The 17,300-nt window shown below is 53.9% G+C and overlaps 5 protein-coding genes across 5 annotated transcripts; 4 read left to right on the forward strand and 1 right to left on the reverse strand.

The window, feature by feature from the left end:
• Positions 1–1,151: 1,151 nt before the first annotated feature.
• Positions 1,152–2,656, forward strand: MAM_01521 (ornithine aminotransferase; the record flags this gene model as incomplete). Its single annotated transcript, XM_040820320.1, has 3 exons — positions 1,152–1,652; positions 1,747–2,448; positions 2,519–2,656. 3 exons carry the CDS (start codon positions 1,152–1,154, stop codon positions 2,654–2,656), a joined length of 1,341 nt encoding a protein of 446 aa, XP_040681808.1.
• Positions 2,657–9,106: 6,450 nt separating this feature from the next.
• Positions 9,107–12,083, forward strand: MAM_01522 (Serine/threonine-protein kinase; the record flags this gene model as incomplete). The annotated part of the gene is made up of 3 exons (XM_040820321.1): positions 9,107–9,235; positions 9,331–11,866; positions 11,926–12,083. The coding sequence occupies 3 exons, from the start codon at positions 9,107–9,109 to the stop codon at positions 12,081–12,083; spliced, it is 2,823 nt and encodes a 940-aa protein (XP_040681809.1).
• Positions 12,084–13,288: 1,205 nt separating this feature from the next.
• Positions 13,289–14,131, forward strand: MAM_01523 (uncharacterized protein; the record flags this gene model as incomplete). The annotated part of the gene is made up of 2 exons (XM_040820322.1): positions 13,289–13,423; positions 13,553–14,131. The coding sequence occupies 2 exons, from the start codon at positions 13,289–13,291 to the stop codon at positions 14,129–14,131; spliced, it is 714 nt and encodes a 237-aa protein (XP_040681810.1).
• A 415-nt stretch (positions 14,132–14,546) lies between these two features.
• Positions 14,547–15,545, forward strand: MAM_01524 (zeta toxin family protein; the record flags this gene model as incomplete). The annotated part of the gene is made up of 1 exon (XM_040820323.1): positions 14,547–15,545. One exon carries the CDS (start codon positions 14,547–14,549, stop codon positions 15,543–15,545), a length of 999 nt encoding a protein of 332 aa, XP_040681811.1.
• Positions 15,546–15,740: 195 nt separating this feature from the next.
• On the reverse strand, positions 15,741–16,418 carry MAM_01525 (uncharacterized protein; the record flags this gene model as incomplete). Its single annotated transcript, XM_040820324.1, has 1 exon — positions 15,741–16,418. The coding sequence occupies one exon, from the start codon at positions 16,416–16,418 to the stop codon at positions 15,741–15,743; it is 678 nt and encodes a 225-aa protein (XP_040681812.1).
• Between the last annotated feature and the right edge of the window lie 882 nt (positions 16,419–17,300).

The raw sequence follows: 17,300 nt of genomic DNA on the forward strand, positions 1-17,300 counted from the left end.
GAGCGCACACGAGAGCCAGCTCTAGCTCTGTTCAGAAAAAGAGAGACTATGTCCAGCAGCGAGCACGACGGTGAGTGAGTGGGTGGGTGGGTGAGCACTGAGAACCGGTTGCTGCTGCTGCCTCTGGGACCGCACTTCCTCACACACGATTGATTGCCGAGCGCATATGAGATGGCATGCCGGAAAACGAAAACATCGAGCGGCCGAGGCCAACAAACGGGCCTTCCATCCAGACACAAAACGGGAGCCTGTAAGGCCTTGACAAAACGGTGGCCCGGGGGGCCGGTTGGCTTCGGCATTCTTGTGCATCATTTTGCCCTCGGATTACGGCCAACGACGACCGTTGACAACGACCATGACCGACTCTCCACGCAGGGGCATCCAGCCATGGACCACCGAACCGAAGCCAAGCTTGCCAGGAAGCCCCGTGCCGCCAAAGTGGTGGCACCACAGACCACAAATGCTCCGGTCCAGCCAACCGGCGGCCAAACGCCTCGCTGCCTCTTCACGACGCCGGGCCTCCGCTCTGCCAGTCCACTTGCACTTAGGGGTATAGCGGCCCGCAAACTTGGTTGGAGTCAAGTCGATGAATAATAGTAACTTTCGTCGTCTCGCGCCACATATATATTGGAAAGGGGGAATGCCCTGAGAATTTTTGAATTTTTCCGTCTCGTCTATTTTCCCAGTTCTATACCTACCCACGACCGTCCAACATCGTCTTACACAAGTCTCGCCGTCTTTCTACGTCAACCAGGTGCCCGTTTGCCCGAGCAAGCAACCACCTCATCAGTCGCCACGGTACGCAGCCTAGCCGAAACTGTCTGTTCCGAGTTTTCGAGTGCCCCCAGTTGCCCAAACCGCGGACCTCCGTATTACCAACTGGTGCTTGACCCGTCCACCGAGAACATGTGGCTTTGGCCGCGTTTTCTGGCTCGTTCCTTGGCGGTGTGGGCGGTGCTTGCTCCATAAAACTCGGAAATCGTTTGCTGTTCCACTATCGAGTGCCATTCTCGCCAACGACCCCAATCACTCACTGCAGCTATTGATCCAACGTGTCTGGGCCAGAAATTAACACCTTCGCGAGCAGATCGAAAGACGCCGCCGACGCACCCCGCATATTCTTACAGTTGGACTCGTTTTCATCCTCCAACATGGCGCCCCATGCAGAGGTCGCCGGTACCCCCGCCGTCTCCGGCATCACCAATGCCCGGCACCACGCCGCTTCGACCGAGGCTGCAATCAAGGCTGAAAACGAGTTCGCCGCCCACAACTACCACCCTATCCCCGTCGTCTTCTCCAAAGCTCGCGGCGTAAATGTCTGGGATCCCGAGGGGCGCCAGTACCTTGATTTTCTTTCTGCCTACAGTGCCGTGAACCAGGGCCACTGCCACCCCGAACTCGTCAAGGCCTTGACCGAACAGGCCAGCCGCCTGACCCTGTCCTCCCGAGCTTTCTACAACGATGTGTTCCCCAAGTGGGCCGAGAAGATCCGCAAAGTCTTTGGCTACGAGATGGTCTTGCCCATGAACACCGGCGTTGAGGCTACCGAGACCGCCATCAAGATTGCCCGGAAGTGGGCTTACAAAGTGAAGGGAGTGGACAAGGACAAGGCTCTTGTTTTCTGTGTCACTGACAACTTTCACGGCCGATCGGTATGTCGCTGCCGCCGTTCAACTCGTGTTGCGCAATGCTGTGTGGTCATGTCAGTGCGTAAGTATGCTTGCTAACTGTACTTCGCTCCTGCAGATGACCGCCGTCACCCTGTCCACGGACCCCGAGTCCAAGGACAACTACGGTCCTTACATTCCCAACATTGGCGCCGCCAGCCCGTCCACCGGAAAGCCCATTCGATTCAATAATGCCGCCGACTTGGAAGAAGTACTTGAATCCCACGGGAAGCAAACTGCTGCTTTCTTAGTCGAGCCCATTCAGGGCGAGGCTGGTGTTGTGGTTCCCGACGAGGACTACCTTGTCAAGGTCCACGCTCTCTGCAAAAAACACAACGTTCTCCTCATCTGTGATGAGATTCAGACCGGTATCGGCCGGACTGGTCGCATGCTCGCCTCGGAGTGGTCTGGTATCAAGCCTGATATGGTTACACTCGGCAAGGCCATCTCCGGTGGCATGTATCCAGTGAGCGCCGTCATGAGCTCCAAGGAAATCATGCTGGTCGTTGAGCCTGGCACTCACGGCTCCACGTACGGTGGTAATCCACTGGGATGCGCCGTCTCTATTCGAGCATTGGAGCTTATTGAGGAGGAGGACATGATTGCAAACGCTGAGCGTCTCGGCAGAATCTTCCGCGACAGTCTTGCCGCCCTCGAAAGCCCGATTATCAAGACCATTCGTGGAAAGGGTCTCTTGAATGCCATCGTCATTGATGAGACTGCTGCGTCTGGCCGCACCGCTTGGGATCTGTGCATTCTCCTCAAAAACAAAGGCCTTTTGGTCAGTTGATACACGACTCTGCCACTCATGATGACGAGGACTCGTGAATGCTAACGACTTTGCCCTTCAGGCCAAGCCGACTCACGGCGATATCATCCGCTTCTCTCCTCCCCTGGTTATTACCGAGGCTGAGCTCCGTAAGGGTTTGAGCATCATTACCGCGGCCATCGAAGAGCTTCCTACCTTTGAGAAGTCTCTTGGTCACTAGCGATCAAACCGATGCCACCTACCCGGTAGCACGAAGCGTCAGGCCCAATCTTTTGAATGAAACGGGTCTGAGGAAAGGATGATATGCATGCTTTGGACCTTTCTTGAGTAGTCTTTTGCTTTATAGTACCACAGATACCCCCCCGGCTCAATAAAACAAACGGGAAAGGGCCTACGGCCGCCTTCATTAGATAAGCCGGCCATCGGCATCATGAAGGCGCAATGGGAAACGGAATGCGCGATATTTGGATGTACCATTGACTTGAAACACCGGCTCTGTTCGAACATCGGAGGAGTAATAGAGGTCTCCAGACTGGCGCGAATGGTGTTATTTTTCTGTTTTGGGATGTGGTATTGGGACCATTTTATATCGCGGAAATTCACTTACAACGATGGGATATGTGCCGGGTCTCTCGCAGCTAGGTGTGTGTGTGTAGATGTATCGTTGCGTAAAGCATATCATCAAGACGCCAAGCAAGCGGTCCGAGGGAAGCAGGGAGACGGCACAGATTGGGGTATTAGTAACAGTAAATTCGGCCGGCATCCATTGCACGGTCACTGACTACCTGCGACGGTCGATGTAAGCTTTCAGCCAAGGCTTCGCCACGTAAGTCTTGAGAATCGGCTGCGAGGAGCTCGGCCCCCATCATTATGACTGGTCATCTCCCAAGTAGCTGCGACATGATGCTGATTCTGTAATTTTTTTGTGCTGGTTCTCGTCAAAAGGTAACCATGCTGCATGCATGGTCTAGGGAAACTCGAGAAGTGAGAGAGTGTGTAGTCTTTTGGAATGAATGAGGTAGAGTCGAACAGGCTGGTATTTACTGTGCAAGGGAGAAAGGAGTAATGAAGCCGCAATGAGATGAGGAGACTTATACGCGGCACTGCCGGCCATTCATGCCCAGCGACAACCTAACAAGCGGCCACCACCTATTGATCCGGAGCATTTCGACCAAGTATAGTCTATGTGCTACTATTAGAGGGAATTTACATAAGTTCCAGCTATATATTAATTAAGTTAAACATTACAGTTAGGACTAGGACAGAAACTAACTGCAATATTAAGCAGCTATCCGTTCTTTAGTGCAGAGTATTTTTAAGTAAGCTGACGATGCACCTAGCAGGCTGTTGCCAATATATACTCGCGAACAAATAGGTGCAAGTTACGACATGCTATCCATGGCTTAGGTGCGTGTTTTAGACACTCTCTCCGGCTCCCACATGGCTAGGCAGTGGCACTTAGTGGATCCTCTTTTTGTAAAGAGAGGAAGATTCCAGCATATCACAGGCGATGGGTTCTCCAAACACGCGGCGCTGTAGGTTCGCTCGGGTTTGCGTAGTCTTTGCTGTGCTGTCAGCAGGAGGCGGGATGACGCCAAAGTTATGGCTGATGGGAGAGCGTCGCAAGCTCGCGCAGCCGTGGTTGATGACGCACGCCATGATACTTTGCGAGCCGAGCGAAAAAGGCGCTGTTTGTTTTTTTGTGTACTTTATTGACAGCTAAGAACTGGCGCGTGAATATGAGCTTGGTCGGCCGTTGTGAAACTTTCAAGACGTCGCATCATCAGGGTGTAGTTTAGTCTCATCATGGGTTCGTGTGGAGTACAAGCTCGCCAAAGTCCGAGCCACCGAGGAGTAGAAAGTGGCTGGCTGGCTAAAGACAATCTATTAGTTGGGTGCTTCATGCGCGCGCAGTGGTACGGACAGTTTATGGCACTCAAAGTTGGATGTGAAGGGGGTCTTTCTGTCATACCTCGACGTACAGAGTTGGTTCGTAGTTGACTGCCAGTAATTCTCCATACGGAGGAGCTGAATGACTTGGTATGTGCGGAGTAGAAGGGGTGCTAGAGAAATCGGCGTGTGGTCGAGTGCAAGTTGAGGGATGAGTTTCTGAGATGATACTTGTGCTCGATTGGTCTAGCTCATTCGCTTGAAGCATCAAGCCTACAATGAGAATGAGGCGACTTGCATATGTACGTAGGCATGTCAGCCAGCGGGGAACCGGATCGTATCCGTCCGTTAAATAGTTATTCGAAGAAGTAACCTGTCCGTACGTGGACTGAAGCTACCGCGAAGTGAGAGACATGTTGAAGTGTTGGCGTGTGCATTCGGCGCAGGCGTCATGCCAAAGGATACGAAGCAAAAGCCGATGATGGGTTTCAGTTGGCTCCGTGGCTTTACCCGTAAAAATGCTGCAAGAAGCAACCCGATTTACATAGTTTAACTTTCGGCTTTGATTATTGTGGCCAAGACCCGACGGTGGTCGTAGCCAAATCAACCGACCGCACGTATGAATGACGGGTGTGCGAGTTAATGTGAAAGTGTTGAGGTCCCGTTCTGTGAATGCCAATCATTTCATCAGTCTTGTCGTTGTTTGATTCTCCATGTGTCACGGTTCGCTAAGGGTGCGTCTTTGGTAATCGTGACGAGAGAGCTGCATCAATGGCCCAATGGAGGGTGTAGTCGAAAAAGAATCTCCCGAAGACAAGGCATCCAATGCGAGCAAGGCATCTATCTAGACACTAATGGGGGACGGGTTTGTCAAGCTCGATATGATCGTGGGTTTGTTGGGTACTTGGGTAGCTAAAAGAGAGAAGCTGTGACGGGTGCCTACACACGTTATAGGTTTGACCGGATGCGTTGATCTGGAACACGCCCCTTGGGGACTTGGACAGCTCTCCTTATTGTGGGAAATTATTAATGAATACTGGTCAAGTTGAATGATTCCACGAGTGCGCCTTACATTAGCCCAACCGGTTTGGTCGACATTTCCGGTCTGACTCGCTATGCCCCCTCATTGCCGATGCTGGCATTTGAAGTGTTGGGCTATGCGTCCTATGGTTTGGACGGATGAAGTTGAAGGTTTAGGGTCCATGTTTAATATGGCAAAGTTGGCAAAGCGGGCGAGGAGCGGGCTCTTTTCCTCTGCCATGCTGCCGATGCATATCGAGTCAGGTAGAGGGTCCGCACTCCACCATATCTGCATCGAGATGTTTCCCGACACACACACCCTGCATCCTGTAGGTGGTTCGGGGCCAGGAGCTAGGACCTGCACTTGCTCAATAAATAAAGGGTATGACAGAGAGGCATGATCGTAGTGGGCGCGGGGCGGCTATTATCAAGGCAACGAACGGGAGTCGAGATGGCGTGCGTGTGTGCCCGGTACATTTGCTTTTGTTGGTCCGCTGTGGACGGGGACGTGTGAGAGTCATGACCCTGTTTGCCTTGATACGATTAAGCCATCTTCTAGATAAAGGCGCAACTGGTTGCATTCAGACGGGGACGAGGATGCTAAGGATGGCGTGAATGATGACGAGAAGACTGCAAAGGATGATGTGAACCAACTTTGGGAGGTCGGACGCTGGCGTGCTCGTGTGGCCTGAAAGTATTGAACTTGAACTGGAAAGAGCGAGCCTTCCGCTGGTGGTCCTTGCATGTGTGCACGGACTTCGGAGCACCTAGCCTCTAGGTGTGCCCCGCTAAGAAGTACGAGGTAGGCTACCTTCCAACACCAACATGGCAGGTGCTACCCTAAGGTGCTCACCAATCTTGGCATACAGACTGGTGCTGGAGTAAACATAGTATCATAAAACGAGTCCAATGCCTGCCCAACACGTAAAGCAAGCTGCTGCATGTGCTAGTTATACGGAGCACAATGGTTGCAATCCACCCAATATTACTACTGTACGGATTCTGCCGCTTCATCCAGGTGCCGGTCATCAACTCATTGGTGCAGTCGAATGGCCGTCTCACAGGTGGTCGGTCAACGAGACGGATGCTGATAACCAATCTAAGGGGCCGATGCTTGTTGTACAATTAGAAGTAAGTAGGTACTTAAGTACTTACTTGAGGTAGGTACGTAGGGGTACCACGTGTCAATTCGACGGCGTGTGCCAGTGGCATGTAGACGCTTCCCTGTGAACTCTTGCGATGGTGGTGTTGGCGGATCCGGGACGCCCTACACAGCATTTATTCATGCAAAAGCAGGTCAGCTCAAGGGAAATGGACTAGTATATGCTGTTGTTGATATGAAATTTGAGACGGCAGAGGGCAAGGAAACATCTGGGTCTAGTGGACGTGGTAGGCTCAGGGCTCAAGAGGCTGTACCAGGTGCCTATTGGTACTTGAGTGCTTAGTGCCTGTTTACTTCAGAAGCAGGTACCTACCTACTTGTACTTAAGTGTAAGAAGTAGGTAGGTAGGTACTTAAGGCACCCAGAGGTCACCTGCGGGGTCCATGTCGTTTGGATGACGTGGGCCGGCTTTATTTCAGTGCCATGTTCAGTTGCTCACGGGTGCTGGACAGTTGGCATGGACTGCCAATGTGATGTGAAGGGCCAGGTGCCATCCCAAACGGCGCCGAGGCACTCTACAGTAATGGGTCAAGTCGAGAGCTGGTGCCTCGCTTATACGTTCTTGATACTGAGTACCAAGTCTAAGAACTTAATTAGGTTAAGTTCAAGTACTTGACCACGTCTCGAGGTTGGACTTTAATGGGCTCCGCTCTCAGGGCGCGAAGGCCAGCGGCCCAAGTGCCATGTTGCGTGAGGAATCCCAGGGTACTCTGTACTCTGTCCGCACCTCGCACACGCGTACTTGGCACTTGAGTAAGTACCTAGGTACTTACTACTTAGTAGGTTGCTGCTGCACTGATCCGGACGTGGACACGTCCCGTCAGCGTCACGAGCCCACGAGACGAGCCACCGAGCCCACGGGCCCGCGTCACGCCCTTGCGCAAGACAGCATCGGGGAGTAACAGCTGGACGAGTTGCGTACAGCGCGTAGCTCTTCCCCATTGTCCCCCCGTGCCTCGTCGTGCACGTTTGTGTCTGGTGGTGTCGGGCATCACTCCATCCCCCCCTCCCTGTACTCCGTACTTCTTGTGTCTTCCATCTCCATTTCCATTCCGATTACTCCGTACCTTGCCCTAGTTCCCACTTCTTCCTTTTTGTTTTTGTTTTTATTTTATTCTTTTAATTTTCCTTTCCAACCAGACAGTCACTATGCACCTAATGATTTGTTCCCTCTTTGCCTCCCTACTTCGGCAGTGCCTCGGCTTTTGAGTCATCCATCCATCCATGCCTCCCCACTGCCCTGCCCATAGCCCACAGCCCACAGCCCACAGCCCACAGTCCACTGTCCGGCATTCCGCCATCCGTCATTCCGCCATCCGCCACAGCCTGCTCATCAGGTGAGCAAGCGCCAGAGCCCGCCGCCCACCGATGAATACTTAAGTACCGAAGCAGCTACCGAGTACCGAGTACCGACTACGTGCCACGCCCACGAGTGGAACGCCTTCACACTGCAGCCAACCGCAACCCCGGCCTGCTCGGCTCCATCTGGCCTCGCCCACCTTATTCAGTACCCCGTCGTTCCCATTCATCCTTCATCGTTTCTGTTCGTCTGATAAAGAGCCAAGGTGGGTCACCATCTGCCTCGCCAGGCTGACGCAGCACAAGCACCAATCAGTGGCCCAAGCAAAGAGAGCGTCACTGGCCAGAGCACCACACGGCGCTGCCTGCCTGCCCGCCTGCCCGCCGCCTGCCTCCAAGTTCTGGAGCCATCCAGTTGCTGGTACCGAGTACCGACCGCCTGCTCTACTTTGGTAGGGACTTGCCAACGGTCTGCTGGCACGCGCCAGGCTCGACTCCGCAGACGACTTCAGGACCCGTCCCACATGCTGCTGCCGCCTGGCTGATTGTCAGTCCTTATCCGTAGACTGTCACTCATTCCTGGTCTCAGCAACTTGGACCTCCGACTCCCTTCGTCGTCCATCAGGGTGCTCTGAATGTCCATTGCTACTTCATAGCAAACGCCCTGTACCCTGCTTGGCACTGCGGCCACCCAGTCCGAATCGCCGTCGCCATCGCCGTCGTCGTTGAATTCGTCCCGTGTCCCACTCAAGTGTCAGTCATTTTGCTCCAGACAGACCTCGGGCTCGGGCTCAGTCATCTACCTCTACGCCCTCCAACATCACGGCAAACTCTCACGACGCGTCTCCCGCAAAGAAAAGGCGTCGTCCCATCTCTTTGCGCCTCTTCGTTTCGCCGCTCAACCACGCAGCAGCACTCCCGCCCGGTATGCATACTGGCGGTTCCTCGATCTCAACGTACTAACTGCAAGGCGACCTGTGGCCGTAGTTTTCGCCTGGCCTATCGGCTACCTGCCGCCAATTCACCAGTCTTCACGCATCCCAGACTCCTTCCTTCGCACCGATCGGCTTGCTCACCTCGTTGCCTGCGCTTTCGTTTCTACCTCGACTCTCGTCGTCATCTGCGGATGGATTGCTAAACACCTAGCTCGCCCACCACCTGTTTTATTCTTGGCAAGCTCCAAAATCGATTACATGACGACTTCAATTTTGGCAATCGGTTTTCGAGTCCTGTAGGCCCACGGGCTTCCACCGACATCGGCCATCTTCCTGTCATCGGCAAGCTCATCAGGAATCCATCATGGCGAGTCGTCAAGACGGGCCGTCCTTCGGCTCGAGGAGGCTGAACGGACGGGCTATCGGCCAATTCGTCATCGACAAGGAGATTGGCAAGGGCAGCTTTGCACAGGTGTACATGGGCTGGCACAAGGTGCGTTGCGTTACTGCTCGTTGTTTTCTGTCAATTCGGAGTACCTCCTCCTTTCCACACTTCCAACCGCTAATCGCCTACGTACTCTGACACAGGAGACGAAAGCCGCCGTGGCAGTCAAATCTGTCGAGCTCGAACGGCTGAACAAAAAGCTAAAAGAAAATCTCTACGGAGAAATTCAAATCCTCAAAACATTACGGCACCCTCACATTGTCGCACTTCATGATTGCCTCGAGTCATCCACCCACATCAATCTGATCATGGAATACTGCGAGCTAGGAGACCTGTCGCTTTTTATCAAAAAGCGAGACAAGCTGTCCACACATCCTGCCACCCACGATATGGCTCGAAAGTACCCCAGTGCACCAAACTCAGGTCTTCATGAAGTAGTCATTCGCCACTTCCTGAAGCAGCTCGCCAGTGCTCTGGAGTTCCTTCGCAGCAAGAATTATGTCCACAGGGATGTAAAACCTCAGAACCTCCTCTTACTTCCACCAAAGGCCGTTCGGGATCAGAGAGCTCTTCCCATCATGTCTGCCAGCCACGACTCATTAATACCTGTTGCCGGCTTGGCTTCATTGCCCATGCTCAAGCTAGCCGATTTTGGCTTTGCCAGAGTGCTTCCGTCAACATCTCTGGCTGACACGTTGTGCGGCTCTCCTTTGTACATGGCTCCGGAGATTCTTCGCTATGAGCGATACGACGCCAAGGCCGATCTGTGGTCTGTAGGCACAGTCTTGTACGAAATGATGACTGGTCGGCCGCCTTTCCGAGCACGAAATCATGTTGAACTCCTCCGCAAGATAGAAGCTGCCGAGGATGTCATCAAATTCCCAAGGGAAGTCTTCATAAGCTCCGAAATGAAAGCCCTTGTCCGAGGCCTGCTCAAACGCAGCCCTGTGGAGCGTCTCAGCTTCGAGAGTTTCTTCTCTCACCCAACAGTCACGGGTGACATACCTGGGTTAGTGGAGGATGACGTCCCAAGCCCCTCCAAACGAGAACTACAGCCGATTCATCAAGGAGAGGAATATACTCCATCCCCCAGAGCACCCCTTGCTCGCCAATCAGAGTCAGAAGACGCCCAACGAGAAGCCGCAGCTCGATCGCCGCAGCAGGGAAATTCTGTGGATGACCGAACCAGACGTCGGTCTCTGGATTTGCAGCAGCCCGGGAATTCTCCTCGCGATGTGGGAGCTGGCTTGGGTATCCATCGACCTCCCCCCCAGCACACGCCGTCTTCATCCAATCAACCCCGTGTCTCTGATCGGTCCTCTCGAGACCAACCCATCTCACAGAGCAACCCTTCTGATGATCCGTCTCTCAGAATCTTGAGAAAGTCATCCAACGGCAAGAAGTTGACCGAAGAGGAGAAGGCGGCCCAGGACGTAATGTTTGAAAGGGATTATGTCGTGGTGGAGCGGAGGCATGTTGAAGTCAATGCGTTGGCTGATGAACTGGCTGCAAATGAAAGGTTGTCTGGCCAGGGTTCCGGCCCCCGTTCCACGCAGATGGTACGTCGAAGCACGCTGCAAGGAGCACCGACATCAACGACCGGTGCAATCCCGACACCGTCCTCTCGTACCGCCCTAGTAGCCCAGGGCCACGTGATTCACGATCGGAGGTCATCATACGAGAAGGCGTTGTCGGCTAGTCCTGGCTCTGCCTCCAGTGCCATTTCCAAAGCTATTCAGGATGCCAGTCTGAGGCTTTTTGGCTTCAAGGTCGCTCCAGTTCGCGGCAAGGGCCACTCGCCTCCCATGTACCATCCCTTCCCGGCATACCCAACGCCGTCTCCTCCCGGTGGCCTCATCGGCGACGGAAAGAGCTCGCCATCCGCAGATGAAGACGTGAGGACAAAGGACGCCATGGCGGAATACGCTGAACGCAGTGACTGCGTATATGGCTTTGCTGAAGTCAAGTACAAGCAGCTTGTTCCCATGGCACCTTCGATGGACCACGGTCTCGGCGGCGTTGGCTTAGACCAACTGTCCCAGGATGAAGATGGCCTCACCATGGAGGCTATTGTTGCGCTGTCTGAAGAGGCATTGGTGCTATATGTCAAGTCACTGACCCTGCTTGCCCGGGCAATGGATCTTGCCAGTGTTTGGTGGGCCAAGAAAGGTCGAGGTGACGGCGGCGGTGGTCTGTCCGCCGCGGTTGCGGAAAACATCGCGCAAAGCATCAACGCCATTGTGCAATGGGTCCGACACCGTTTTAACGAGGTCTTGGAGAAATCAGAGATTGTGCGACTCAAGTTGATGGAGGCCCAGAAGATGCTACCAGAGGATCACCCCAGTTATCCGTCGAATCAAGGCACGGGCTCCCTTAACTCGTCATCAGGGTCAACAGCAAAGCAGGTGTATCTTACGCCAGGCATCAGCGCAGAAAAACTCATGTACGACCGTGCTCTAGAGATGAGTCGTGCGGCAGCAATTGACGAGGTGACAAATGAGAACCTTCCCGGCTGCAAAATTTCCTACATAACCGCGATTCGCATGCTCGAGGCTGTTCTGGACATTGACGACGACGAAGTACCTCGAAGATTGTCTTCTAGCAAGGAGCCGACCAGAAGCTTCCCCAGAGAAGCTGACAGTGAACTCGACAGCGATGAAGAGGCCCATGTACGGAAGAGTAAGTACACCCTCGCTTAGACGAGATGTCGGCGAACAGAATGTTAACGTGGAGGCTAGTGATCCAGATGATCAAGGCCCGCCTTGCGGCGGTTGTCAAGAAGCAGCAAATGATTGCCGACGCAAACACCAAGGAGCAACAGGCACAGCTGCAGGCCGCACGTCGACGCAGTGGCGATGTGACACCGCGCAGTGTGCCATCGCACGGCTCGGCGTAAGATGAGGTGCCCGCATCGGAGACCAAGTTGACCAGAAGTCATAATGAAACCCGGAAGCAAAGCATACAGGGACGAAGCAAAACAACATTTCAATAGCCCCGCGGCTAGGATATCTCGCACAATTGTGCTTTTCTTGCCTTTTTTTTTCCTGGTCTTAATTGATACCAACCCCCTTTTTTTTCCCTCCCTCCCTTTTTGACTTTTTACCTGAGCTTCTTTCTATTTCCTTGAATACGTTTGTGGCGGCGTTTGGACCGTTGGCTATACATCAGTATATTTCTTTGCTCACTACGACTAGCGAGTAAGTCGATGCAAGATTTGGAGATTGTAGTTGGACTTGTTACAGGCACGGACCCGGAGCTCGATGGTCATGGATTGGCGTTTGGGAAATGGATGTGAATTTGGTTGTTATTTCCAAGTATGGTGTGGGAAATCACCGAGAGAGCTGATGATGGCAGATGTATGCATGCATCTTGTTGGCAAAGTAAGGCCATATAGGCGTTGGTTGCCGTGTATAGCGGGAGGTATACAAGGATATACCCGCGTGCCGAGTTGCACATGTCTTTCCCTGTGGTATGTATGCAATCTGGTCTGGAGGCCTCTGGCGAAGGTCTGGCAGTGCCAGTGGGACATGTTGTATTTTCTTAACACATAACTCTGAATGCTCAGACGACGTGGCGGGTTGGCCCGTGAAAAACCCATCGCTGGTCTGGAAGTGTGCATGTATGCCAGCCCTTGCGAAAGGGCACAAGACAGCTGAGCTGGCTAGCTGCCGCTTGGCCTCGTTGTCCGTGGAGCACGTCTCGGGAGTCGGGCCGTCCACAGTTCCTCGTGTCTGCGAGCAGAGCAGCGCAGCGCAGCGCTCAGGTCGCACCGTGGCGCCGGCGCCTGCGTTCAAACGAATTTCCGGAGAGAAACTTGTGTGCCGAGAGGGGCATGCCGTTCCGCCAAGGGGCATCGGGTGCAGGTGTAACGTGACGCCAAACCGTGTGGCCACTGGCCAGGACGTGCTGAAGAAGAGACACAGGCGCGGCCGTGAGTGAGAGAGACTCGTTTAGACCGACACGCAACACGGACGCGACGGCGACGGCGACACGGGACGGACAACAAAGCCGGACAGGCGAGCGACCGCCTGGGTCATGCTCCCTCTTTCTTGCTGCGCGACCCATCGAACTTGCATCCCTCCAACTGGGGTCATGAGAAAGATGGCGACACAGTGGAGAGACAGCGAGGGCGAGAGCGCGGGACCAGGACTCTACGCCAACACGTTTGACATGGCGGTCGATTTCGAGGGCTACGCGTTGGCGCTGGGCCAGACGCGGCAGTGCCTCCTTGCGGCGGTGCGGTCGCGGCGGCGAGCTTCCGGGGCTGCGGTCGAGTCTGCGAGCGTCGCGGGCGCGGGCGCCTACCGGCGCTTGGCGGAGGAGCAGGGCGAGCAGCTGTCGCGCCGTGTCTTTCGGGCTCGCTAGGAGCGAGAACGGAAACGGAACAAGGAGGCTTGGGGGGCGCGGAGGGCGAGGCGGGTGTCGGGCGACTTTGTGCTGGGGTGGATATGGGCCTTGATTGACCGTGTCGATGGGTTTTACGGCATCGAGGAGGAGGCCTGCTGGCTGGAGAGGCTGGAGAGGGCGAACAGGGAGATTGAGGAGGTGTGGGAGGAGAACAGGAGCGTGGTCGAGGCCGCGGTGCCGAGGTATTTGGACGGCGTTCCGGTGAGGATGATGATGCGGCCGCCGGTTGCGAGGGGCCCTTTGAGAAGCGCGGCCCGGTGGAGGGAGCGAGCCAAGTCTTGCTTGCCATGCGTGGCCAAGGGGCTGAGGTGTTCGCCGGCGTGGGATCATGGGGGCCGTTGTTCGCGCTGTGTGAGGCACGAGGATGCTTGCTTGGTCGACGAGGAGGAGGAGACGATGGCCATGTCGAGGGCGAGTGCGGCTTCGAGAAACGTCACGTCGGTTGCTAAGCCTTGCTTTGCGCCGCCGTGGCCCGGGCACAGGGAGATGGAGTCGGTGATGGGACGGATACTGGGCGACGGCGGCTTGGACATGTGATTGCGAGAGAGAAATGTCTTGTCGGGCTCGACTCGGACGACTCGGAACTGTGCCATGGAGGCGAGAAAGACGAGGGCAATCAGACGTCAACTCCCATCCCGTCTGCGCATTGCCTTGTCTGCAGTCTTGTGCCGTAAAGACGACCGACACGTCTGACGGAGTAGATAAACACAGTCGCCGCCCTTCATTTCAATCCCCGAGAAAATCCTAGCAGACATCATGTGTTCTTCGTCCATCGTCGTCGTCGACCCGTTTGTAGGGACGGCTCCTCATTCGTGGCCTGGGCCGTATCGTGCGTGTGTGTACTGGGCATTTTGTTAGACATTCATCGACCCCGCCATGCCCAACAAACTCTCATTCTCACCACCTCAGTCATCCCTCGTCTTCAAGGCCGACTTTAAACACCCACGACGCCATGCCTCCACCACCAGATCTGTCATCCTTTCGTCTCTCAGACGAAGACTCCCAACGCATCTTCACCACCGAAATCTTGCCCGCCGAGTTCTGCCACCTCCCTTCTCACCACGCGCCCCCAACGCCGCCGCCCCTCGCCGTCCTGGTCGTCGGCCAAACAGGCTCGGGGAAAACTCGCCTCTCCCCTGACATTCTCGCGGCATTTCAGCTCGCCCGCGGCGCTCCTCCAGCTGGCCCTGTGCATCTCATCGCCGACACATACAAGACATACCACCCAGAATACACGCGCCTCATGCTGTCGACGCCAGACCTAGCTTCCCCTGCCACGGGGCCCGACGCGAGGAAATGGCTTGCCATGGCGTCCGAGGAAGTCGTTCGACGGAATCTAGATGTCCTTTTGGAGAGTGCTTGTCGCCATCCTGCTGATTTTGTGCAATTGGCCCGTCTTTTCAGCACCGCTGGATACCGCGTCGAAGTCGTGCTTTTGGCGGTGCCAGCCGCCCTCAGTAGATTGGGCCTATTGGTGAGGTTCTACGAGACGTTGCCTGAGGGCCGGTCAAGGAATTTGCCACTGAGATTGACACCCACCAAAGTCCACGACGATTCGTATGCCGGACTATTAGACGCAGCGAGGTTCTTGGATGAGAGCTCTACAGCGCATCAGGTGCTTGTGGTAAGAAGGGGAAACCTCGTGGCATACGGCACCGTCGATGGAGCTTATGGGAACATGGTCTATAGGGGAGGCGTGGAGGAGGCGTTGAAGAGGGAGAGGGAGCGGCCATTGACGGTACCAGAGATGAAAACTGCCTTGGATGATATTCAAAGGATGAGTACGCATGCTGATGCGAGTGAGCAGGTAGAACAGGTGAGGAGCATGCTGAAGCCGCTGATTGAGAACAGCTCCCAGGATGGTTGGCCGGAATTGAAGCCCCTGACTTTTGGCAAGGTTGGTGAAGAAGCAGGTGGGACCTACAATGTTCTGCGGTTAGGACAATTGTGAGTAATGAGATGGAATATGGTGCTTATATAGTATAGTGCAAGATGATGCTAATTACGTCCCTTGGATTGTCGCCCAAGATGATACATCTTGTTTCGTAACCAGCGGTTTTAGCAAAGCAAACAAACTAATTATCACTGGTACTCGTACAGCGGCACGTTCTATTAAAACCTGCAGGTCTGCCGACGCTTGGCTTCATTAGCCTGTCGTTGTCCTATTGTAGATTCTCATCAGGGCCCCATCTCGTCTGGGCACGATTTGTGGTTTCATATCGCGGGAAAGAACTTCGTCGTGCTTCCGCTTCGGATTTGTTGAGCAAGTGCCCGGTTGATGGGAATCGACCACTTCTCGGGATGGTGATGTCGGTTCTGTCCCCGAGCTTTCTGGAATGTCTGAGCTTGCAGCCGTGATTTGCATTTTGCTTGACTTATTCTTGAGATCTGCTGTGCCGAAATACCTCGAGAACTCTGTCTGTAAAAGGTGATAGCGCTGGGAGAGAGTAGCATATGCCTTCAACAATTCCTCTTGATCTCGCTCTTGGGCCAAGACTCCCATCAAGACACTTGGGAGCTGCAGTGGCATTGGGTTCAACTTGGCTGGAGCTTTCCAGCTACCCAAGATCTTGTGGTCGAGCTGTTGAAAGAATGCCAGGTGCTTCTCTGGAGTGCAAAGCCAATCGTGGCACGCGGCTTCGAGACCCGAAATCCTGGCTTTCGGGGAAACTTGAAGGCACTGCCACACAAATTTCTCGCTGTTTTTGGAGAGTTTCAGACATGGCTGAAAAACGTCATGCTTCAAAGTCCTGTCCAATAGAGCCTGAGTATATCGGTTGAACTTGGGAAGGATGTTCTCGATATCCAAGCTTGCCGTCATCATTATGACAGTAACTATGCCCAAGGACCATATGTCAATGGCTGGCGTTTGAGAGGACTGGCCTTCATAAAGCTCCCTGGGTGCAATGGTTAGACATATTGATAAGAAGCCGGGAGGGCGAAGCTTCTTACGGTGCTTGATAGTTGGCTGTTCCGACTAGCGTGTTCATCCTGTTTCTGCGTGGCACCGCACTTGTGGCAAAGTCTGATAACATTACTCGATGGTATGCAATTTTTGGTGAGTAGGCTAGCAGGATATTCTCTGGTTTAAGATCACGATGAATGATGCCTTTGGCATGAAGGTAGTTCAGCCCCCTGATGACTTGTCTAATTATAATTCGCGTGTCAAATTCTTTGACACCATTGTGTCTGTTGATGAAAGACATCAGATCTCCCCCTGAAGCTAACTCCGTGAAGATGAATCTGAAATGGTTAGCGTGTGTCTAGCTGTGGTGACAGAAAATACTTGCAGAGAATGGGGCGAAGAAATGGATTCGACATATGGCAGGACATTCGGCTAGCTCCATTTAGCAGCAATTCCCGATCCCATAAGATTGGCACCTACATGTCGTAGTTGGCGAAGTATGTCAGCCTCTTGTAGTTTTCTGGTTGAGCCGTGCCGGTCAAAGCGGTTTTGGAGCTCGTCAAGATTCACCACCTTGCATACAATTTGTCTTTTTGAGATCACGTCTTGGGCCAGGTAGACATTTGCATCAGTACCCTGCCCAATGCAACGTTCGGATATCGAGTATTTATCCGAAAACAACTATGAAGCCGGTTAGCACTTTAAATTCGGGACGCAGTCAGTGTACTTTCCTTGGACTCTGCCAGCTGAATTTTGTTCATTCCAACTCGTGGAGTGCCACTCTCTTGACATAGTCTGAAC

The sequence above is a fragment of the Metarhizium album genome (genome assembly GCF_000804445.1).
Source record: "Metarhizium album ARSEF 1941 chromosome Unknown scaffold_2, whole genome shotgun sequence".
Classification (NCBI taxonomy): Eukaryota; Fungi; Ascomycota; class Sordariomycetes; order Hypocreales; family Clavicipitaceae; genus Metarhizium; species Metarhizium album.